Source organism: Ascaphus truei, chromosome 1 (genome assembly GCF_040206685.1).
Source record: "Ascaphus truei isolate aAscTru1 chromosome 1, aAscTru1.hap1, whole genome shotgun sequence".
In the NCBI taxonomy this organism is placed as follows: Eukaryota; Metazoa; Chordata; class Amphibia; order Anura; family Ascaphidae; genus Ascaphus; species Ascaphus truei.
Window position 1 is genome coordinate 345,997,700 of NC_134483.1, and position 25,244 is coordinate 346,022,943.

A 25,244-nucleotide genomic window follows, 5' to 3' on the forward strand; every position below is an offset into this window, starting at 1 on the left:
AAACAACAGGTCTTGGACATTTTTGTTTAAAAGTTACAGCCCAGTAAGGGTTCAGTCACGTTGAGGTTGTTTGAAAACTTCTTAAACTATTGACACAAAAGCTTTGCACAATTGATTGCGAACCATGTGTGGGCAAAGCCTGAGTGTCTGGTAGCGTTTCCAAAAGTCAATTTGATTTGTATTTTCAGAAAAGTCTAATTTGAGAGTCAGATCAGATTGCAAGATCCAGAACTCGCAGAGTTGCATCAGAACTAAAGCAAAACCATTTTTGTAAGGAAAGTATTAACGACTGCGGAACAGTATTTTATGGATTCACAAATGGTACTGTATGTGTAAAAGTTATATTATACAAAAAATTGAACCCTCCGATTAGAAATGGAAGATAAATAAAAACACAGCTTGTATATTCCTTTGCCATTCATTTGATGGAATAAATTTATTCAACTCTGCTTGACCGCAATGCTCCAATTGCACGTAACAGTTATTTAAATGCAAAATACCATACATTAAAGATCCTGCCTCATGAAAGGCATGAATGTACTGCCTGCAAAATAACAAAAAATCCAAAACACTGCTTTTAAAAAAAAAAGGGGGGGGGGGAAACTTCTTTAAAAATCAGTAATGATCTGAAGTAGTAATGATTTCTCCCTGAAGGATGCAAGCATTTTAATTAGCCTGCGTGTGACCTGGTTTAGTTTAATACAGCCCATTAGGTTGTTCATTATCTATGTAACACTGTACACACAGGGGCTGAACATTTAGCAAGGAAGTAATGCAAGTGCCTTTAATCTGAATAAATCCAGTTCAAACCCCAGTGTGAGTTCTCCTTGTGACCTTGGGGGGTGGGGGGAAATTATTGTATCTCTTTGTTTCTCAGTCACCAAGATTAGATTGCAAGTTCTATGGGGCAAGGACTTGGTGTGCCTGCAAACTTCTATGCACAGTACAGTGCTGTGTACACTGTCGGCACCATATAAGAAACACATATTATACAATTCTTCAAATAATACTTCAAGGCTGTGCTGTGCCTATCGGAAAAAATATATTTCTACTATGTGACTGGCATGTAAAACAGTCTGAAATAGCTGTACAATTACATATCATTGAAAGGAACACTTCAGGCTTTACATACAGCACAATAACACAAACGTACACAGGAAAGCACATGCCAAGTCACGCATGTCAAAACTGTTGAATTTAACCCCATTAGCCTCTATTTCTACCAACTGCTTTCTCCATAAAAGTTGTGTTCCTGTTAAAGGCACAATTTCTCCCTGGACCAGAGTGAACTATTTCCAGTGACATGTTTAAGGGGGCTCATCTGGATGATTGATACCTTTTTTTTTTTAACAAATTGTGACACACAAGTAATTTTTATTTCTTTTTTTAAAGTTACACTTGAGAGGGGTTTGATATCCTCTGGCAACTTCCTTTGTCGCTTGTACAGGGCTTCCTTGCTCCCATCCCCTTATCTTTATTGGCTCTCTGATAAGGACAGGGTGGGATAAGGGTAAAGAAAACACTTGAATGACAAACATTTCCCCATTCAGAAGGCCCCTAAGAAATTCAACTGGCTGAGTATGTGGGATTGAACCTTTAACCTATACCAGCATATAAACAGCTGATGCCCTCGTGAAACACTGTTCTTATGCTAAGTCACTCTGTTGCTACAAAACCCTAGAGTGAAACATGTAATATTGCAATAGCTATGCAGGTAGTTTTAAATTCCTTTTAAAAACATGAACATTTTTAATGTCCTCCCCATTCCGAATTTGTCCTCCTGTAAGGTGTGCCTAAACATATGTTTTTTTGTCCAATTACCAATTGTCCCATTTTGTTGTCCACCAATTACCTTAGCAAACCTGCTTTAGTGTTTTTCAGACTAAGTATTCTAAGAGCCAGATAAACAGAGCTTCGTTAACTCAATTACTTAATTAGCAATGGATGCTATTTTCCCTGAGGTTAACACACATTACACAAAGCTCATTATACGCAAAAACAACAGCCATAGTATATCATTATCATAGGCTTAAAATCCCATTATTGTGGTGCAACGTTGGATTAGCTTTCAATAATGTGACATTTCTTAGCCTTACCTCCATCCAGAAAAGGGGCTCTTTCGGAAAAAGGGAGAGGAAAAGTGGTTGAGAGCAAATATTCAAATTTGGTTATCTCCCATTTCTCTCTCTCTGCCCTTTGTCTGGGTCTGGGTGGGGGTAACTTCAACTTTAAGTATGACTTCCCTAATATATAGTTATGTCCTTGTGTTAATCTTAATGGATCTTTGTGAATATATGCTGTTACGGGGAATGCCTCTTTTCCATATAATTATCCGTAGTGGAAGGTATAGTTAACGGAATGCTGAAAGCATGACAGGCTAGCTCCCCGCTGCCTGCTGCAGCGCCCACTGTAGCGGGAGCTGTGGGGACAAGAGCCGTCCCTCAATGGGGCCGGGCCCACTTCCTACCTTGCCCGCCGCGTTGTGCGAACAGATTTCTCTGAAGACAGGAAATCTGTGCTCACAGCTTGCGACTGAGCGCTGGCCACGCCCCCGGACTTTCCCCCTGCAGCTCATCGCAGACTGGGGATCTCAGCTCCATGCGCCACCAGCCTGGCAGGAGCGCGTGCAGCGCCGACACCGGGGCCTCAACCTTATCGTTACATTATTGGCCTTTGAGAATACTCGATAACCGATTTCTGCAGATCTGGCCCTACTGAGCATCCAGTGTATCCTTGTGAAAACATTGTGCAGAACTTAGACTCTGGGTTCTAACTGCTCAGCAATCAGCATTACTTCCTCAGTGTTCCATCTACACAGTGTTCTCTGGTCCAAGTAATGTTCCAACTCTCTAAGGCCTCGGTCCCAGTGCTCGTGGCTGTGTGTGCTATGGCGTGCGCGGCGGGAACAAGATACATCCCTCTATGAGGCTGGCCCTAGTCAAAACCTGCGAGCGCCTGCAGAAAGCGCGATGTGCGACCACCTTTCCCAAAAGAGAAGATTTTTGTCTTATGGTGCGCTGGCCGAGCGATGGTCACGTTACGGTGGCGGTTCAGCAATGAGGGAGAACCAGCCACGTGATGTAATGGGCACGCCCTCACCATGCCTCCCCGGGAGCCATAACCAATCTTGTCTTTACTCCCCCTCCTCTTCTCTATCTTGCCAAAACGCATGTCCCATCTCGACCCGTAGACCACAGATCGCGGCTGAAACTGGTGCACGCGCGGCCAGGCACTCCGATGCGTGCGTGCACGCAGTAACTGGGGCCATAGCCTTATCTTACACTCTGCAGCATTTACAAAGACACATTGTCATTTACTTGACATGAACACTGTTTATTAGTCTGTATGAGACTGATACTATATATGAGTCAGTGTTTGGCACCCTAGACTGATAAGAGAGCGCTCACATAACACAAGAGTTAAAAGTTACAAAGCCACATTTAAAATATTTAGGGAGCTGTAAAATAACAAGTGAATAACAACATGTATGTCTCTACAAACCGATATACAACTTCTTAAACAGGCTGACACCTCAGGAGCCACAGGCTGCACCCAGGGCCGCTGGTTTCCCAGAGGGATAAGATTTCAGTCTTGTAGACTTGATTTGGTCCTGTACCTCAAAGTAACAAAAACTATGCAGGTGTCCTAATAGCTACATTTTCTTACAGTACCAACATCCTTTGGTATCCTTATATTGCATCTAAAGCCTCGGTCCCGCTGCGCTCGTTGGCGCGGGCGGCCACACGCGAGTTCCCCACCAGCAGGGGAATCCTGCGGAGCCAGTCCCGGTCCCCCCTGGCTGCACAGCGCACTACACTCTGTGGCGCGTCAGCCGCTATGGGACACCTCTTTCACATGCTCTTTTCTTCAGTAAAAGCCCTAATTCAGATTTCTGGATGAAAAATGACGTTTTGATCATTCTTAAACATTGTGAAAATTCACAAAATGAGCAAAATGTACGGAAATGTGAAAACAAAAAATGGGAACCACATTCACACTTCACTACTGTTCATGTTTTCAGGGTAACATATTTTTGGTTGTTACATTTTTTTCCGTATAAAACGAATTATTTACTTATTTTAAAAATTAATACTGCTGTTTATACTGTTTAATTCAAAATGGCGAAATTTCTTTGAGTTCTATAATTGGAGTCAGCAACTCTAATGACTAAAATGTGATTGGGTGGATTTTGAATACATTTAAATCGGGACAGTCAGGCGGAATGAGAATGGCATTTCTGGTATCCTAGGAAACGGCAAACAGCCAGTGCAATATCTATTAATGCTGTCTCTAAAACTGACACTTCCTTATGCTTTAAAAATCTACTATATCGCATTACACAGCAGGACCAACCTTTCTATAATTCTCATATGACTAAACGCCACCATTTGAGGCATTTAGCATCTAATTCGGAATTCTTGTGTGAAGTGATTTAACATATTTGTGTTTTGCCTACAATCTTTTTAATCAGCGGTACACATTAGAAACATATCTCTGTACGGGTAAGAATACTCACTAAACACATCTCCTCTTGGTTTCTCCGGGTCCGCTTGAATCCCGTTATTGTATGAACGTCTACCAGGGAATGTAGTTTGTTTTACTGGTTCTTCTGTGATAACCAGTGCTGGTCTTGTGGTGGCACGTGTGGTAGTGCTGGTTGTTGTGGTACTTATTGTAGTTGTTGGTTTGGGTGGTGGCCTTGTCACAGGTTGAGGTGGTGGCCTTGTCACTGGTTTGGGTGGTGGTCTTGTTACTGGTTTGGGTGGTGGTCTTGTCACTGGTTTGGGTGGGGGCCTCGTCACTGGTTTGGGTGGGGGCCTTGTCGTTGGCTTGGCTGTTGTTCTTGGAGTGGGCTTTACTGTAACAAAGGAAGGTGGAGGCCTCTTAGGATCGCTGCCGCCGAAGTCTGGAATACTGTTACTGCTGCCTTCACTGCCACGGAGCATTGTGCTATTTCCTCTAATTATATGCCTTGTGTTATCTTTACCTGGTACAAAATTAAATGGTGGTTCTATCATAACCTTTGGGATTGCTACAAAAGAGAAGTCAAATTAGGTGGTTAGAAATGTACATCAGCATTTGTTTCCTGCAATTATGACATAGTCCTCTCATTTGAATGGAATTATAAGCTTTTTAGTACATATATACGATACACATGCCACCATGACAGTAATTTGGTTACAAACAGGGACTCAAAGGGGTGTTTGTGACCCCATGGGCTATTTCCTTATAGTTTCTTTTTACAATAAAAACAAACTCATTTGGACCTGAATGCAGGATTTTAAAGGCATGTCCTTCATAACAGCCATGGGTCAATTATATTGTAACATTTCCATTGGGGTAGAAGCAGCCAAATCGTGGCTGTTAACCATATTCCGAACACAGTTCACCCTATATACATATATATTTTGATTAGAAAACATTTATTTTTCTATAGCCAATAATATGAATAGCATATTACAATGTGGTGAAAACTATTTAAAAAAAGATACATACATAGAACATAGTTACATGATGTTATTATGCCTATGCTATACATACAGTATATAATACACTGAAATATTGTGTACATTTAATTGAAATTAGGTTGATATGTAGTTTAAAAGGCATGAGAAATCTGGATGTAACATACGTGTGCAGTCTGCTCCGTTGCCTCTGTAACCATCTCCGCATTTACATTTGTAAGACCCTTGCGTGTTGTAGCATCTTGCAAAGTTGCTGCACTGATACTGACCAGTGAAACATTCATCAACATCTGCACAAAAAAAATTGCAATAGAAGAATTAAAGATCACTGTATGAATTCTCCACAAACAGCTTGCAGTTTAATAACTGCCTATAAAGTCCATCGCAAAAGAACCACAAACGTAAATTGGTCTTATGCATAGCAATACTTACCGTAACATTGGTATTTTCCAGCAACATGTATTAGGTCAAATCCACTATGGCACTTGCAAATGTAGCTTCCAAAGGTGTTCACACAATTTCTAAATCTGGGACACACAGCTCTTCCTGTTGCACATTCATCAACATCTGGACAGAAAATGTCAATATTAATGTCTGTGTTTCTAGAAGAGGATAGTTTTTATTTTAACTGCATGAACTGTCAAGATGGTTGTGTTTATGTTCATAAATCTCACCCAATGATTTCTATCTCAATGTCATGTAACCGTAGGAAACTGAAAATGTTCAGGAACCAATAACTGGTTAATATTTGTTTGTTATATAATGTTAAAAGTCAAAAAGTCAAAAATGGTAAATAAAAAAAAAAACAGTGGAGAAGCACACGAAGCAGGATGCATAATAAGGAAAGAAAATATACAAACCAGTCGATACATCGATACTGTACTGTACTGTATATTTATAAAGAACCTAGTAACCTCTGAGATCATTGAATGCATTCATTTTGATATTTGACATGCAGTAGAAACAAAATCCTAGCTAAAGAAATGCAACACTATTCTATTTTGTTTTATGAGCTGCTGACGTTTTGGAAACTTTATATCAAGTTTATAGAAATAAATCTATATATCCGTAAACCTCAAATATTGGATTCAATCAATTCCGCCGATGCTCACAGCTAAAATGTCAAAGCATGGAAACAGGTGTGAGCCTTGTTTCAACGATGAAAGTAATACTTAACTTTTTATATAGAACTGCTATTATAGGCAGTGCTAACGGCTGATTACATTACCATCTAATGTTAGGTACCCAGGGCACATAGCGTATACTGACTTTACCAAGCTCACATGGAGTAAAAAAAAGTGACGGAGATAGAACCTTGTGGTTACAAGGCCAACACCCGAACCCTATGCATGCAGTATGTCATCCATAACGGAGGCTGGGAGGGACGGGGCACATGTTTTACTTATATCCCTTACCCACACAGGTTCTGTCATCTGGTCCTAGCTGCAAACCCGGGGAAGGGCAGCGACAGCGTACTTCTCCTTTAACTATATCACAGCCGTACTGGCAGTTTGCCATGGAACAGGTTAATGCATCTGGGGGGACAGAGGTTTAGCACAGAGATATTTTTAACATTTATTTGTCATTTGGATTTAGCAAGAATCCAATTCGTGCAGTGTTAACATTTATTTTTTGGAATCTAACCAATAAACAGTTTTTTTTTTTAATTTAATGTGGAGTGAGTTTTTTTTTTTTTTTAAATATAATTCAGCATTCCAGATTTATCTTTAAGTCAATCCCCTCAAAATAAGATTTTAGGGAATCCTCTCAAATGACTTCCTATCCTATCATGGAGCTGTGGCTCACTAATCGTATGTCAATAGGACTTGCATGGAACATGCTAACAACAAAAAAGGGAGCTCCTTCCCTTTTAGGGCTCAATTATACTAAGGGCGGCAGCGCTATTCTGTGACGTCACCCAGCGGTGCCGCCGAGCAGCATAGTGATTATACCAGGGAGCTGGTGGAGAGCAAGCAGGCGTGGCGGAGGCGTGGCCGTGAGTGGCTCGCCCTCATTGGCTGGAACTGCTCACGTGACGCGGCCGTCATCAGCCAAGAACAAATCTGCAGATCGCACCAGGAGACAGCCGCCCTGCAGCTCCACGCGGCGCACACGCCGCAGCAGGTATGTGCGCTGCTATTGGTTTTTTTTTAAAGTTGCTTTTCAGGCGCGCGGTGACCGCGTTTTCATGTATAATCACGGCCTTAGGAATGAAGATCCAGTCTCAGGTTCCCAAGCATATCCCTTCATGCTTTAAGGGGGTTAAGGGATAACCAGTAACTCTGAATATACATGTGGATACATTTAGTTTGTGAATCCTTGTGATAGCTCTACTTTTATCCCAATAACTTGGTATTTCTCAGTGTGTAATACTGCAGATTCTGATCTAGTGTCAGTTTCAGCAGTTCGTACAGCTTTTTAGAAGGGGGTGTTTTTCTTCTGCCACTAGCCGTGTGTTTCAGATTTTTGCTTCTGGTTTCTAAATATAGGATTTTTAAGGCGACTTTATAAAAACTTTAAAAAAACGAATGTTGTATTGGCTTTAAAATATCTTTAGAAATAAAGAATTTATTCTCCAAAAATGTTTAGCATTTAACTTTTTTCTGCATTCTCGGATAGAGCATTTCGACTGATACAATCTTTCGGAAATATTACAAACCTATGTGTCTGTTTACAAAATCTGTTTTCTTTTGTTTTTGTTTTTCATAATCTCAACATAAGTGAATGTTAATTTCATCTGTGGAAGACTAAACAAACCTACTTGTACAGTTTAAGACATCAGAACCAAAAGACCTTTGGCTACAATTATACATTGGAAATCTTTCAATGCAGAGTAAGATTACCTGCCAGTATGTAATCAGTCAAGAACAAAGCAAACAAGATAGGAAAGCTGGGTTTTATGAACATACTTGAACAGGATCCATCAGGCATCAGCATGTATCCATTCAGGCAATAGCACTTGTAGCTTCCAAATGTATTCATACAACGGTATTTGCATGGTCGAGGTTTCAAACCACATTCATTCAGATCTAAAATGCATTTGGATACGATAAAAAGCATACAATAAGCATATACATTTCCATGTCAAAGGTCTACATGGATCACCGAGATTGTGTGCATGTTTGGAAGATTACGCATAAACCTATGCATTAAATGCAAGATTGGTTCAAAAGAAGACAAGCAATAATGGTCACATACTCTCATACCATGATGATGTGTAAAAGTACATGTACATACCCTCATACCTTGATTAATAGTAGCATTTAGTTGCTATTTCAACTATGTTTTAAGCTTATTATTGAACTTCCTTTTGTATACATATCCTTATGTCCTTTTTCAAGTATAGCCTGTTCTGACAGCGCCAACGTTTGAAATTAAAGGTTTTATAAAAGCAACGAGACATTACTGAAATAGTCACACAGGCTTCATATGGATAACACAGATATCCTAACAATGACAATTAATCCAGTTATACCGGCATTTATTGACAATGTTTTGTCTCAAGTGCCCATTCAGGCAGTAAAGACACATTTTCTTCAGATCTGCATTTCATTGTCACATGATTGATTTAGCTCTTACACTGCTCCAAGATAAGTGAGAAGGTATTGGTAAGGAGTTTTAAGTTTTAAAATCCAATCAAATAAAAAAAAAAAAAGTGCTCAATCTCATGTTTGCTTCCGGAACACAAACCCCCATTGTCAATGAGAGTATATTGATCCTACAAAGGACATTTCTAGGTAAATGAATAACCCACTTGGAAAGCTGAATAAATCAATGTACCTTTTACTAAGTGGGGACATTAAGTGACAGCATCTTATTCTGAGGATATTATTACAGTTCTGGCCCAAATCTGAGATATTGTAGATCTTCTCTAGGCTACAATAGCTCAGTTGAGTACCAGAACGTTCTCTTGTTGCTCCCACTGCAGAGATGAGGGTCCCAAGATATTATTCTGAGCTTAGTTCAATTTTCAGTTTTGATCAAATAAGGAGAAACTAAAAGCTAAGGAGGTCATTTAAACTAAAAACACATTGCCACCACCTAGGAGAGAAAAAATATTAAGTATTTTTTATCCATAAATACTGCTGGAAATTTGGGATTAGAAAGTGCAGTTTTATAAAATATGCCTTTTGCACTCACGCTACATTGCAGAATAAATGGTCTCAAAATGTGCTAATTGAATACTGTATCTGACCTCAAGTGCTTACAACTTACTTCAAAATTGTAATAAGTTTAGTAATCACTAACTTGCAAGTATCACTGCTGATCATCATTTGAATATGATGGACATTTTTTGATGCATGTCCTTCTCAAAAAACTTTTTGTTGGATGAATTACAACTCAAACTTCTTGATGCCTTAGAACCATTGAGATGACAGAAGATCTGGAATTATTCTGGGTCACAAGGGTCCCGTGATTGTGGGCCTATTGCTCAGCCATTGAGACGTCAGAAGATCTGGCATACTGTACTACGCGACAGTTGGATGAACATTGCACGTCTTGTGATTTTGGGCCTTGCACTCAGCAATGTACTCCAATGTTAATTAAAGGCTGAGATGTACTTCCTCTTCCATCACAGAAGAATAAAAGGGTGATCCTGTGTCAGATCACTGAAATTATTTATATGACCCTGGGACATGTTTGTTGCTGTCTAGGTGGTCATAACTTTAAACTTTCATAAGATGAAAACAGCATTTCCACATTATAAGCCATTCTAAATTGTCGTGTGTTAAGTTACATGTGAAACGTTTGCCTATCGAGCCTTTTAGATTCACCACGGGTCTTGTAGCAAGGGGTCTCTGAAAGTGCAAATCAAGATCTGCAGCGATTCTAAAGTCCTTTCACTCTTTACCCTGACTACCAGTAGGAGGTTTTGTGAGTTCATCTATTTGTAGGTCAGATGAGAATTACCTTTGAATGTGACTCCATAATTCCAAATCCATCCCGAATGTATGGTGTTAAGAAATGCATGGTGTATCAGGTTGTTTTATACGGTACATTTCATATTTAAAAGGATCAACATGCCAATGATACCTAAAATTGCATAGCAATCAGCACGGTAGGAGAAGATAGTTTCAGAAAAACTGCCAGGCAGGTCAAGAATCTCAACAAGGTGAATGTAGATCTGAAGCGCAGGCATGTACAGATTTCACATTATATTACCACAAATGATGACTTGCAAAGAAAAGGAGAGAACAGACTTAAGGGACAACTGTACGTGTAGATTATGTACTCGGTTGTTCATTTTCAAGCATAAAATACACTATCGGTGACCTCGTTATTTTGACAGATATTGAATTGTAAGAGTTATTGCGGTTTACTTAACAATGCCTTTATTCAGATACAGCTGGTGCTGGGTCAAATGCATAAAATTCCTCTACAACAGCAGTGATGATATCTTAAGCAAGATCTGACTTAAAACACTGCCTTGTTGACTCCATAGGAACCATGAGGAGCAAATAGGTGTTTCTAATATCTTTGCTCCTACTGCCATGAATTACATTGCACCAGTGCAGAGTGGAGCTCCAGGAAATTCAAAGACTATGGGGTGGTATCTGTGAGTTGGCAGGTTTTGACCAATGAGTGAGGTGTACTTCAAATTAAAAATATGAAACATGTCTAAAAATGAAATGACTTTAATCACCTGTCCATATGATGATTGCATATGCAATAAACCCTAGAAATGATCATAACATATTTTATGGTTCCACGTGATTCATAAGACTATAACAAAACAAGTTGTCCCTTACTTTGGAAAAAGTGAAGAGGAATGTGTGCCCTGAAAAGAAAGAGAACAAGCCAGGCAGAAAAATATCCTGATGGTCTCAGGTGAGGAAGAGACAGAAGAGAGCCTGATACAGGTGCTTGCCAATGCATGTTTGCTTTGCATGCCTCAGGCTGCTCAAGCTTGGTTTTCACACCACAGCCATCAATTCATTTCTGACAAGATACGGCCCACTGAAGAAAAGTCTGGTCATTCCTCCACAGCCATGCACTTGCATGGAGATCACTGGCTAAGGAGACAAAAGACTTTCTCACCCCCCGGAGGTAACCCTGTTGCTGGAAGATCCACAGGGTAGGAAAGAGGCACTTCATGGTACCACTCAGGCTGGGTAGTCAACAGGTGCTCATCTTTACAAGGAGGGAGAAGGCACGGTCAACAACTCTTTCTTACCGATAGAAGAATGTTGAAAGAAAAATGTAATCGGGCGCTCCCAACAAAAATGGGTGGCTAAATACATTCATTTTAATGTGACGCTACAGGTAAATATATTGTGAACTCTAAGTGAACAAGTGATATCACATGTGAATATATATGTGAATAATTCAAATGACATATAAAACCAAATCGCCACCACAAATAGTGCAAGTGATCATGTGATAAACAAATGTACAGCAGCTCAGGATAAACCCTCTGTAGACCGTTCCGGGGTCTGTGGGAATCGTGTCTTTCTTCCAGGCGAGCGGAGCGCAGAGTGTTCACAGCATATATGAAAAATAACATTGAAAAAAACATGGTGTGACCAATCAAGTGAAGTGAGTTCTTTAAATAAAGCGAAAATCTTCCACTCACATATTCTTCTTTGAATTTAAAGCGTGTTAGTTACTCAATCTCTCTCAAACTGGAGCTGTAGTGGGGCATAATGTCAGTGGCGATCTTCTCAAAGTAATATACTGTAGTATGATGTATACACTTTTTCTCCGATATGAGGAAGGAAGGGAAAGTCGAGTCGTCACCGGAAGTGACGGAGGGTCCAAGGAAGGAGACACATGCTGGAGATTGGAGAAGCCACGGACGAAATCCTCAGCACTCGTACAACACCCAATTCATGTGTACAAATGTGAGTGTACTACTATTGCTACATGTTGTGATTTCGAATAAAATTCTGAACATACTATACCATGTGAGTTTCCCTTCCTTCCTCATATCGGAGAGAAAAAGTGTATACCTCATACAATATTACTTTGAGAAGATCTTTATTTAAAGAGCTCACACTATGTTTTTTCAATGTTATTTTTCATAAATGTCGTGAACATTCTGCGCTCCCCTCACCTGGAAGAAAGACACGATAGAAGAATGTGTTAGGCCGCGCTTATAGTGCCGGCGACGCGACCGTCGCGTCAAAACAAATGCATTGTTGCCGTCGTCGATGCTTATAGTGCACGCGACGCGACAAAGCGACGGAGCGACAGTGCTACCAAAAATCTGGTAGTCACTGATATTTTGATTAAGGTCTCCCCTTGCGGCCAATCAGGAGCTTCTCCGTGCCTCTGCCTTCCCCCTTTATGACGTCCCTGGCCTTGTAGCCAGCGATGTCGCCTAAATTTGAAATGCAATTTTCGCAATGGCGACGTCATCGGTCTCGTCACCGTCGCCGGCACTATAAACTATGCACTATGCACCTTATAGAAGCCAACCGTGTTGAAGAGGCAAATTAGTGTATTGTAACAAAAAGGATTGTAACATTGCAAGGAAAATCTAGAGGTGTAAATCAGATGTGCACAACACAAAGGTGTCCCAACCTGTATTCTTAGTTGCCTTTTATCTTTCACAATAACATTTCACCGTTTGTATTGAAGTTAATGTCACAAAATAAATATGTATCACACTAAAATGACACCACAAGCCCAGAGTGCATATGACTAAATTAGCGACATTTGTATTTTTTTTTTGTGAGGATATATTAGCCCTAAAGCAACAGCTCTACTTGTTCAAGGTTTGTATTTAATGTTTTTATTTATTTGAAAGTCGAGAAGAGAAACAACCCCTCCAGGTCTACGGTGCTCCTTTTTTTTTTTTGGTACAGGACTTCACGAGTGAATATCTCCGTAACAAAGCCGTCACGTTCTGGGTGCTGTCACTTGAAATAATTGGTTGAGTTTTACTGAAACTGAGTTGGGATAAGGAGGAATACGACTCTGCTTCAATCTTCCTGAGTCTATGCAGCCAATCACTTTAATGTCATTATGTTGTAGACCATGTAAATCACTTTTGGCTTGTTTGTACTAGGCAGGACTTTAGGAGGGGGGGGGGGGGAATCACCTCTTTTCTCTTGAAATCATGGAAGGGAAAAAGTGTATACATCATACTATATTAGCACATACTACTGTATATTAGCACATACTACTGTATATTAGCACATACTACTGTATATTAGCACATACTATATTAGCACATACTACTGTATATTAGCACATACTATATTAGCACATACTATATTAGCACATACTACTGTATATTAGCACATACTACTGTATATTAGCACATACTATATTAGCACATACTATATTAGCACTATGCGCTAAATATAAATCCTTCAAACATTGTCTTAAACCAAATTCTAAATGCCTGCTCGGCAAAACTCTCCTTTATATCTTATGTTCAGAACCCAATTTCTCAGGTTTAATATATTGAAGGTGGTAAGAAACATACGGGGTTCTTCCACAACCTCTGATACAGGTTATCCACCTGCAAATCCACATTAACCGTCATTAAAATCAATAGAAGATGATGTGGGAGCGATAACCTATATTGGAAGGTTATTGAATCTCAGGCAATTAGCCATTTCTTTGCAAAGGGAGTACATGGAAACATACAAAACATGTCTTAAATGTTCTCTGTACAAATGCAAAATTGAATTTTATACCTAAAATCTATTGCTGATTTCCCCCTCACCTGAAAAAAATATTCTGACCCCATAACACTGACAAATTTCAGTTAAATCCCACCACAGTCGAAAGTTTTAAACCTCTGAAAATAAAGGTTTCACACCATAACACCATAACATAGGTAGAATCACAATGTCCTACACCTACAGTATATCGCTAAATATGACATTGGAAATAGAATGAATTAATTTGATAGGACACTGTAAGCATTGCCTAATAGAAAGCCGTACACTATCTGCAGAGTGTGTACAATTTACTGAATTCAAATCCAACACAAAAATAACAAGATACCAAAATATTTTTTACTTTGGATATTCGGGGGAGAAAATCTGGATTGGGCACTTTTACTGGTGTTTTAGTTATAATATTTTCACATTGTTTGTTTTGGGGTTGTCAGAACTCAGATGTGTTTTGTTTTGGATTCGTAAAAAATGATGGATAAAACTCAAAACAAGCATGGAAAAATATCAGGCGTATCTAAATTCGAGCTGTTGTGCAAACATTTTTTACAACCAAAATATCAGTAAAAGTGCTCACTCTTACTTTCATTTCGTTTGTTGGAAATGGTGCTTGAAAGTACATATTTAATGGTTTTTCATAAAAATAAATAAGGTCCGGGGCTCAAATTCTGAAACTAAGCCAACTTAAAAAAATAAAAAAATGAGCAACTAACTACATGTATCTTTCTGGCCATGGATAAATCAAACCAATACCGTGCTTTAGGGCAGCAAAAGAGACATGAAAGTAAATGCCAAAAAACATAGAACAAAAGGTTGGGAAGTGAAACTTATTTTAGTAATCCTGCATTGGTGTAAGGGTCAACGCCATGCAACGAATAATGAAATAATAGCCAACAGCCAGCAGTATTCCTGCCTGTGCTGTACACCACTCCCTTTGTTACACAGGGCAGGTGGATTTTCATATACACCGTCCCATTGCATCCAATGTACAGTATGTGCTGACATAGCTTGACTCTTTGGAAATGTAGAAGCATTGTACTAGTAGAAAGAATGACTTCGCTGATAAACTATTAAGATACAGTAATCACTACTCAATCACTCATCAATAACTACTTTTTGCAGTTACCTGTCACTTACAGATTCAGAAAGAAACCTCTCAATGTGTTTCCATACCTTGGTTGCAGGTTTTTCCGGTGTATCCGGGGTGACATTTGCATTTGTTAGGACCTATACAATCTCCGTGTTTACATCCTGGCTGACACATGGCTACAGGGAAAGAAAACACAGATGACAAACTGAACAGTGATAACATTTAATAAGTTACGTTAGTAATAAATAAGTATGACCTTCAGTAGCTAAAGTTGCAGTGCTACTAACTTGCCCTCATTCGCATATGGGACAAAGTAAGCAGCCTTATATGTTGGTAGGTAGTTAAGACAATGGTAAATGGGACATCTCTACAAGGTTCAAGCGAAATATTTATCACATACTTAGCCAGCAAAAATATGTAGCAAAATTAGATTTATGTACATGCACAATGTTTCAGGAACTCATTGTCCCTTTGTCAGGTGTTGCTTACAGGACAAAGGAAGAAGTTACATCTGGACGTCTCCTTTTGCGCCTTAAATATATATGTAATGTTGTTGTTTTGTTTTTCTTTGATACTTTGTCTTTATTGGTTGGCTGTAGCTTTAATAAGGTCAAGATGCCATAAAATTCTAGCTTGCAAAGTCCTACAGATGTATCGAGACTAATTGTCTTCAGTGCCGCTGCCACACGACCGACCACTGGAAGATTAGCGCTGTGTAGGGTCCCATTCAGAAGCATGGACCACCCTGCAGCTCGATCTCAGTAGACACTGAGTCTTGCTACATCTGTATGTTCACCGACAGTATTATAGCAAAATACAAAACTTTGCAATAAAAAGTTTGAATTCATTTTTTTAGACACATTTTAAAATCCATTTTTCACATATAAACTGTAATCTTTATAACATTCCTCCAACAATTCTTACAATTACCTTTTAAAAGTCCCAAAAGCTTCTTATATATATTTTATGTGAATTACTGATGCTTTATTTATTTGAAGAGTAACATTTTTGGGAAAATTTCGAAAAAAATTATGATAGCCGTGCTACATTGGGGCCTATGCACTAAGCGTTCATAAGGCACTTATCGCCCAAAAGGCCTACAGCGATTCTGTAAGCGGCGATAAGTGGGCGAAAAAAGGCTGAATCACCCAAAAAAAATTGCTAAAAAAAAAAAATCGTAGAGGGAGCGGGGATAAACCACTTTTCGGCATATTCATAAACTCGTGCAATTCTAGTAGCAGCGATTAGGTTATCGACGCCTATCGCCGCTCTAGAATGGTGAGTTTCTCCCAAAATCCTCACACCAGAAAAAGGTGTTGGAAACCTGCTTAGAAGAGGCAAGATGGTACTTAGAAAAAAAAATTCTTTTTTTCTGCATCGGATTGATGCCGGGAGTCTCCGGAGCTGATACCCATTAATATCAGCACTGGAGACCCACGGGGACCACCCGGGGACTCCCGCCGGCCTATTGTATCAATCCCGTGTATAAAAATCAAATATGGGTTTATGTGGGGGTGCAGGTGGTGGGTTGTGTTTTGGTGATTATTACTTATTTTAATATAAATTTTATAACTAGTGTATTGTAGCAGGAAAATCAACGTGGTTCTGCTCTGGAAACCCCCTGCTCATCAACACTAGTAATAAAATTTCAATTAAAAAAATACAAATTTTGGGGAGATTTGCACTCTCTCTGAGCAGCTCTCTCAGCAGCAGATAGAACTTGCCGGGTAAGGCCTTTTCAGGGAGGCGTTCATCACATCTCCGGCAACTCGCCCGTTTTGTGAATTTTGCCATCACAGGTAATCAATGCTTTCTGAATACCATGATAGCAACGCTCACAAAAACGGCGATTTAAATGGCCCGGCGATTTTTTTTTAATGAACCTTTAGTGCATAGGCCCCATAGTGTGATACAGAAACTTACTACTGGAAGAAAATAGCAGCGTTGCTATTGTTCCACAGCTTATTTAATTACAGGCATTGAAATCCTTCTTTAATTGCATGGTAACTTTCATAATAGTTTAATCCACTTTGTTATTAGAGATGTGGGAAACTTTCACAGAAGTTTGCAAAACTGATTAATATTGAACTGGATTCAATTAATTACTGTATGCCCTCTCCTTGTGTACCACCAACCACACCTACTCAACTTGTGGGGAGACATATTGAAATAAAAATGATATAAATCAAATCAAAAATGTATTAAAAAAAAGTGGGAAATGCTGGTCCTTTGTCTCACCATTTGTTTTATGTTATGACTATAAGAACCAAATGTTGCCATACAGTATATCACCAACAGTTACTATATGAAAAGAAAATCTTATGTGAATATCAGTCACATTGTTTTCAATCCGCGCTCTTGCTTCCTAAAGGGATCTTGTAGTAGATCTTCTCCTTCCTCTTGCAGCTCCTAGTGCGTGGAGGTACACCCCTCCTCCACCAACGCCCACCGAGGAGAAACTCCGTCAGTGGACCAAGCACCAAGAAAGAAAGCACAGGAGCGCACCAAGGTCAGGAGATATGTATTCAACAATACAGTAATAACTGTGGGGTGGTGTCGGCCGATCCCAGCGCGCGGGCGAAACCAACCCAAATACAACATCCCCCTATCCCTCCCGATACACTGATGTGGTGACACGGAGCCTGGTTGCATTTTTTTACTGGACTGTGTTTTATTAATATGCAAGTAACCACTTGCTTTATTACTGAATTGTTGAAAAACATATCTCCGGACATTGGGGTATCTCACAGAACATTGGGGTTGCATAAGAACAATTCAGTAATGACAAAATATGTACATACTGTACTATGTATATAGTTTATGCTTATTAAATAACTACAGTATATTTTATTTCCTTCAAAAATAATTCAGTAAACTAAGCCAAGTATAATTCTAAATGTAATAATTTAATGGCATACAAGTCACATCTAAGAGGTAACTTTATTTTTAAATAATAACACATCCCACAATGTACAGTGACATTATCTAGAAATATTGGAATGCTGTGATACCACTGAGTCAGAATCAGAAGACATTTTGCAAGTGTTCCAATATTGTATGGGAAGAATCATTACTTTTGCTGATGAGCACAATGCTCTCTAATCCAGTGGTTTTCCACCTTTTTTTTGGTTAAGGAAGCCTAGAATTAGATTGTGGAATTCTGGGAAACCCCAACCCTCTGTCCACCCCCATCCCTCTCTCCCGCCCCTGTCCCTCCCTCCTGTCCATCTTTCTTCCCTGTCTTCACACTCCCTTTTCTCCCCCCTTATGCTCTCTACTCCTCTTCCCCTTACACTCCCTCTCTCTCTTCTCCCATTACACCTCTTCTCCCCTTACAATCCCCCCTCTCTTCTCCTCTTACACTCTCCACCCTTCCTTCCACCCTTAGGCCTCAGCCATGCTCCCTGCTGGCGTGCTGAGGCGCAGGGAAAGCGGGTGCTTTCCCCGGCCTTGCGGTTGCTTACCGCACGCGCCGTCAGGGGGCGGGCCGGGGGTGTGGGCGCGTCACTTTCCAGGGGCGGGCCAGTGACGTCACTGAGCTGGTTCGCCCTCATTGGGCGAACAGCTCACGTGACCGGCCTGTCGCGCCGGCTAGCGGGGGAATTTTAAATTCCCCTAAGACCTGCGCTTCTGCAAGCGCGCGGAAGCGCAGGTGAGCCCCTACTAAAGCCGCTCTAATTGCAGCTGTAGGGGCCCAGTGCTGAGCGGGAGTGCGCGTCAGCACGCTTCCGCCAGCAAGCGCTAAACATGGCCAAGGCCTTACACTCTCCATCCTCACACATTCCACCCCCCCCTCTCTCTTGCCCCCTTACAGCACACACACACCTTTGGGCAGCAGGCTGGTCCGCAGCTCCCTCCTCCTGCCAGCCGGAAGTTGAACGTGTCTTCCATCGCTGACAGGAGCAGGAGGAGGAAGGACCACAGTGACCGGGTGGCTGCTGCTGAGCTAGGGAGCTGCTGGGTCACTGCTGCGTGTTGTGCAGCCCAGCTGCCAGGCCTGGGACAGCTGGGAGAGTGTTCCCAGCTCCCCACCTCAGGCACCCGCGGCTCCCCAGTTGAAAATGACTGGCCTAACCACTTAGAACCAACATAAAAAGCACCACTAAAGAGAAGGACTTTGCTGCTGTTTGTTACTGTATTGCAGGACAACAATGGCAGGTGACACATAAAACTAACATGGGAGAATAGCAAGCATTTAGTTACGTGGAAATGCAGTAACGGGGATATGTATATATACAGTGGTCGACAAATCACCAAAAAATCTACTCGCCGAACAAAAAAATCTACTCGCCACCTAGTACCAAACGTGTGCTGCTTGGGCCAATAGGAGCTCGCCACGATGTTAAATCCACTCGCCCGGGGCGAGCAAATGTATAGGTTTGTCGAACACTGTGTATAAGGCTACGCAAAGTGGATATTAAACATCTGTTTTTAATATTCTCTTGTGGCTGAGCAAATTGTAAAAAAAATTAAATAAAAAATTCCCTATTCAATTGCTTGCATTTAACACAGTTCTGTTAGTCAGTCATATTTATTTAACTCCAGACCTGGGAAAGTTTCACTTTTTTTTTATTGTAGTTAATTGGCTAATGTTCTAAATTTGAGCATACGTGTACGTGCTCCAATGTGTAAATGTCAGATTATATGTCAGATTGGCCAACGTGTGAACCATTGCCAAAAGATATGAAGATAGTGTAGCAGCAGAAAGATAGGCAGTACATGAGGTCTGCTCTGTTTGATATGCCAACATTTGTTTTAGCTTTACTCCTTTTCCCCTAAATTTGAAAAGATAGGGGGCCATTTGCGTGCTAATGGTAGGGTGACCAGACCTCTCGGTTTAGGTCTGTCCCCCCAGTTTTAAAAGTTGAAGCAGGGAGAGCAGGAGGAGGGCAGGAGGAGAGCGGAGGCTGGGTCTGGCTGCGGTTACAGAGGTGGGTGGGGGCTGACTGCAGAGGTGGATCGGGACGGGGGCTAGCTACAGAGGAGGGTTGGGCATGGGCAGCCTCAGAGGAGCCCCATCAGTAAGATCCGGAAGTCAGTGAGAACTTCCAGTATCTGCTGCCAGGGCACAAGATGAACTCCCCCCTGGTCCACCGTGACATGTAGGGTCCGGTGAGACACACAGAATGGAGAGAGAGGCACACACAGAATGGGGAGAGAGGCACACACAGAATGGGGAGAGAGACACACACAGAATGGGGAGAGAGGCACACACAGAATGGGGAGAGAGGCACACACAGAATGGGGAGAGAGGCACACACAGAATGGGGAGAGAGGCACACACAGAATGGAGAGAGAGACACACAGAGAATGGGAAGAGAGACACACACAGAATGGGGAGAGAGGCACACACATAATGGGGGGAGAGGCACACACAGAATGGGGAGAGAGGCACACACAGAATGGAGAGAGAGACACACAGAGACTGGGGAGAGAGACACACACAGAATGGAGAGAGAGAAACAGAATGGAGAGAGAGAGACACACAGAATGGAGAGAGAGACACACAGAATGGAGAGAGAGACACACAGAATGGAGAGAGAGACACACAGAATGGAGAGAGAGACACACAGAATGGAGAGAGAGACACACAGAATGGGGAGAGAGACACACAGAATGGAGAGAGAGACACACAGAATGGAGAGAGAGACACACAGAATGGAGAGAGAGATGCACAGAATGGTGAGAGAGACACACAGAATGGGGAGAGAGACACACAGAGAATGGAGAGAGAGACACAGAGAATGGAGAGAGAGACACACACACAGAATGGAGAGAGAGACACACATAGAATGGGCTGAGGTGGATCGGGACGGGGGCTAGCTACAGAGGAGGGTTGGGCATGGGCAGCCTCAGAGGAGCCCCATCAGTAAGATCCGGAAGTCAGTGAGAACTTCCAGTATCTGCTGCCAGGGCACAAGATGAACTCCCCCCTGGTCCACCGTGACATGTAGGGTCCGGTGAGACACACAGAATGGAGAGAGAGGCACACACAGAATGGGGAGAGAGGCACACACAGAATGGGGAGAGAGACACACACAGAATGGGGAGAGAGGCACACACAGAATGGGGAGAGAGGCACACACAGAATGGGGAGAGAGGCACACACAGAATGGGGAGAGAGGCACACACAGAATGGAGAGAGAGACACACAGAGAATGGGAAGAGAGACACACACAGAATGGGGAGAGAGGCACACACATAATGGGGGGAGAGGCACACACAGAATGGGGAGAGAGGCACACACAGAATGGAGAGAGAGACACACAGAGACTGGGGAGAGAGACACACACAGAATGGAGAGAGAGAAACAGAATGGAGAGAGAGAGACACACAGAATGGAGAGAGAGACACACAGAATGGAGAGAGAGACACACAGAATGGAGAGAGAGACACACAGAATGGAGAGAGAGACACACAGAATGGAGAGAGAGACACACAGAATGGGGAGAGAGACACACAGAATGGAGAGAGAGACACACAGAATGGAGAGAGAGACACACAGAATGGAGAGAGAGATGCACAGAATGGTGAGAGAGACACACAGAATGGGGAGAGAGACACACAGAGAATGGAGAGAGAGACACAGAGAATGGAGAGAGAGACACACACACAGAATGGAGAGAGAGACACACATAATGGAGAGAGAGACACACAGAATGGAGAGAGAGACACCGAATGGAGAGAGAGACACACAGAATGGAGAGAGAGAGACACACAGAATGGAGAGAGACACAGAATGGAGAGAGAGAGACACACAGAGAATGGAGAGACAGAGAATGGAGATAGAGACACAGAGAATGGAGATAGAGACACAGAGAATGGAGATAGAGACACAGAGAATGGAGAGAGAGACACAGAGAATGGAGAGAGAGACACACACAGAATGGAGAGAGAGACACACAGAATGGGGAGAGAGACACAGAAGGTGGAGAGAGGCACACAGAGAATGGAGAGAGAGACACACAGAGAATGGAGAGAGAGGCACACACAGAATGGGGAGAGAGAGACACAGAATGGAGAGAGACACACAGAATGGAGAGACATACAGAATGGAGAGAGAGACACAGAATGGGGAGAGAGACACACAGAATTGGGAGAGAGGCACACAGAGAATGGAGAGAGAGACACACATAGAGAATGGAGAGAGAGACACACACAGAATGGAGAGAGAGAGACACACACAGAATGGAGAGAGAGACACACAGAATGGAGAGAGAGACACACAGAATGGAGAGAGAGACACACAGAATGGAGAGACACACAGAATGGAGAGAGAGACACATAGAATGGAGAGAGACACACAGAATGGAGAGACACATAGAGAATGGAGAGAGAGACACAGAGAATGGAGAGAGACACAGAGAATGGAGATAGAGAGACACAGAGAATGGAGATAGAGACACAGAGAATGGAGAGAGAGACACACAGAATGGAGAGAGAGACACACAGAATGGGGAGAGAGACACAGAATGGGGAGAGAGACACAGAATGGGGAGAGAGACACAGAATGGGGAGAGAGGCACACAGAGAATGGAGAGAGAGACACACAGAGAATGGAGAGAGAGAGAGACACAGAGAATGGAGAGAGAGACACAGATAATGGAGAGAGAGACACAGAGAATGGAGAGAGAGAGACACGCAGAATGGGGAGAGACACACAGAATGGGGAGAGAGGCACACACAGAATGGGGAGAGAGGCACACAGACAATGGGGAGACAGACACACAGAATGGGAAAGGGGAGAGAGAGAGAGAATGGAGGCATAAGGGGAGAGAGAATGGAAGGATGGGGGAGAGAATGGAAGGATGGGGGGAGAGAGAATGGAGGGATGGGGGAGAGAGAATGGAGCGATGGGGGAGAGAGAATGGAGCGATGGATGGGAGAGAGAATGGAGGGATGGATGGGAGAGAGAATGGAAGGATGGATGGGAGAGAATAGAGGGATGGATGGGAGAGAGAAATGAAGGATGGATGGGAGAGAATAGAGGGATGGGGAGAGAGAATGGAGGGATGGTAGAGAGAAATAATGGAGGGATGAGGGGAAATGGAATGGAGGCATAGGGGGAGAGAGAATGGAGGTATGGAGATACAGAATGGAGGGATGGGGGATACAGAATGGAGGGATGGGGGATACAGAATGGAGGGATGGGGGATATAGAATGGAGGGATCGGGAGAGAGAATGGAGGGATGGGGGAGAGAGAATGGAGGGAATGGGAGAAAGAATGGAGGGATTGGGGAGAGAGAATAGAGGGATGGATGGGAGAGAGAATGGAAGGATGGGGGAGAGAATAGAGGGATGGGGGAGAGAGAATGGGGGAGTGGGGGGAGAGAGAATGGAGGGATGGGGAGACAGAATAAGGGGATGAGGGAGAGAGAATGGAGGGATGGATGAGAGAGAAATGGAGGGACGGGGGAGAGAAAATGGAGGGATTCGAAAAAGAGAAAATGGAGGGCTGGGGAGGGAGAAAATGGAGGGATGGGGGAGAGAAATGGAAGGATGGGAGAGAGAAAATGGAGGGATAGGGGGAGAGAGAGAGTGTGTGTGTGTTTGAAGGAGATGGGTACAGAGACGGGCAGAGAGGTAGAAAGGGGAGGAGCGCAGTTGGTGAGGTAATTTGTTTTATAAATTAGTTTTTTTTAATATGTCCTGGTTTTTACTTATGTAAATATGGTCACCCTCGCTAGTGGTGGAATGCTGCTTGGCTAAAAATTCATCCTTGACTAGGGCATTGAAGGTCAGTGTGGGTTCAATTTAGGGATATGGTCTACTTTGAACTTGTGAATAAATATTCATATCAGGGAAATTATGTGGTTGCTAATCTCTTTCGCAAAAGCCCACACATGTCTCATCCTCACTAAATACTATCTTACTCATCCAATGTAATGGCAGTGACATTATTAGACTAGAATTAACTGTTATGCTCTCTGCCATGTTGTTCAGAACATTTTCAGACTTTCTCCAATCAGCAGTAAAGTCCAACGTAGCGTCCCGTTCAGTCTTTAGAGCCTCGAGCTCCTCACCCAGGTCACGTTTTTTTCTCTCTGCCATCTTGCGGCCAGTGCGCTCAGACTCCGGGTCCTTCCTCAGGTCTTGAAGCTGTCCTTCTGTATTTCTTTTTCTACTCAGTGCAGCTGCTAGTTCAGCTTCTTTGTAGTTGAGTCGCGATTCCACATCTGTCAGCTGATTCAGAGCAAGGTTTAACTCTATTTCCTTTTCTCTATTCTTGACCTGCAGCTGCCGGTGCTCCTCCTGGACCTTATCCAGCTCCAGCTGCAGCCGGGCCTTCTAATTGGCTGTGTGGTCCCGCAGCTTGCGGGTAACGGCCATCTCAGTTTCATAGCGCAATGTCAGGCAGTCCTCCTGGCGGACGGACACCTTCTCCCTCTCGGTGAGCTGCATCTTGCGCTCAGCAATCTGCATCTGCAGCTCTTCAATTTGATCCTGCAAGTCCCCTTTCAGGGCCTTCACCTCTTCCTGGTGCTTGCTCTGGGTTTGCATCAGAGCGCCTTCATATTTTGGAGCTCTGCAGTTTTTGTCGCCAGGATCACTGCTGCTTCTGTCTGCACGCCTCTTTCTCCTGAGTGTACTGACTTCTGGGGATGGAGCAGCCTCTCTGCTTCTCCATCTCTTGCTCTAGTTTCTGGACCTTCTCGTGCTCCTTCTCAAACAGAGTCACCTGGCCTCTAAGCTCTGCCTCCTGCGATGCTCAATGTGACTTCAGCTCCTCATGCGGCTCTGTGGGGACACACTGGGTACTCAGACGCTCCTGCAGCACTTTTACTTTGTTAGCAGCCAGGATACTTTCTTCTTGCAGGACCCGCTGCTTCTCCTTGGCCTGGTCAGACATATCTGAATTTTCCGCTTTCAGACTTGCATTCTCTCTCTTTACAGTCTCTAAATCACTCAGGGACTTCTCATAGGCTTCCTTCAATGTACACAGCTCTGTGTTTAGACCATGGCCCTCTTGGCGAGAATGTTCCAGCTCTGTGCTGCGAGCGTGAACCACTTTCTGAGAGACTCCCAACTCTCTATGGCAATTGCGAATCTCTTGCAGA

General features: G+C 42.6%; 1 protein-coding gene across 8 annotated transcripts in view; it reads right to left on the reverse strand.

Moving 5' to 3' along the window:
* Positions 1–25,244, reverse strand: part of NPNT (nephronectin) — a 112,613-nt gene that overhangs the window by 38,367 nt on the left and 49,002 nt on the right. For 4 of the 8 annotated variants that reach the window (XM_075608629.1, XM_075608639.1, XM_075608696.1 and 1 more), the window contains 7 exons: positions 15,269–15,361; positions 11,505–11,597; positions 8,375–8,494; positions 6,881–7,000; positions 5,898–6,032; positions 5,633–5,755; positions 4,517–5,032 (listed from right to left, as the gene is read on the reverse strand). In XM_075608629.1, coding sequence (XP_075464744.1) covers positions 4,517–5,032; positions 5,633–5,755; positions 5,898–6,032; positions 6,881–7,000; positions 8,375–8,494; positions 11,505–11,597; positions 15,269–15,361 — 1,200 coding nt within the window. The remainder of the gene's footprint in view (positions 1–4,516; positions 5,033–5,632; positions 5,756–5,897; positions 6,033–6,880; positions 7,001–8,374; positions 8,495–11,504; positions 11,598–15,268; positions 15,362–25,244) is intronic. The other 4 variants (XM_075608648.1, XM_075608667.1, XM_075608657.1 and 1 more) reach the window with 3 other exon arrangements.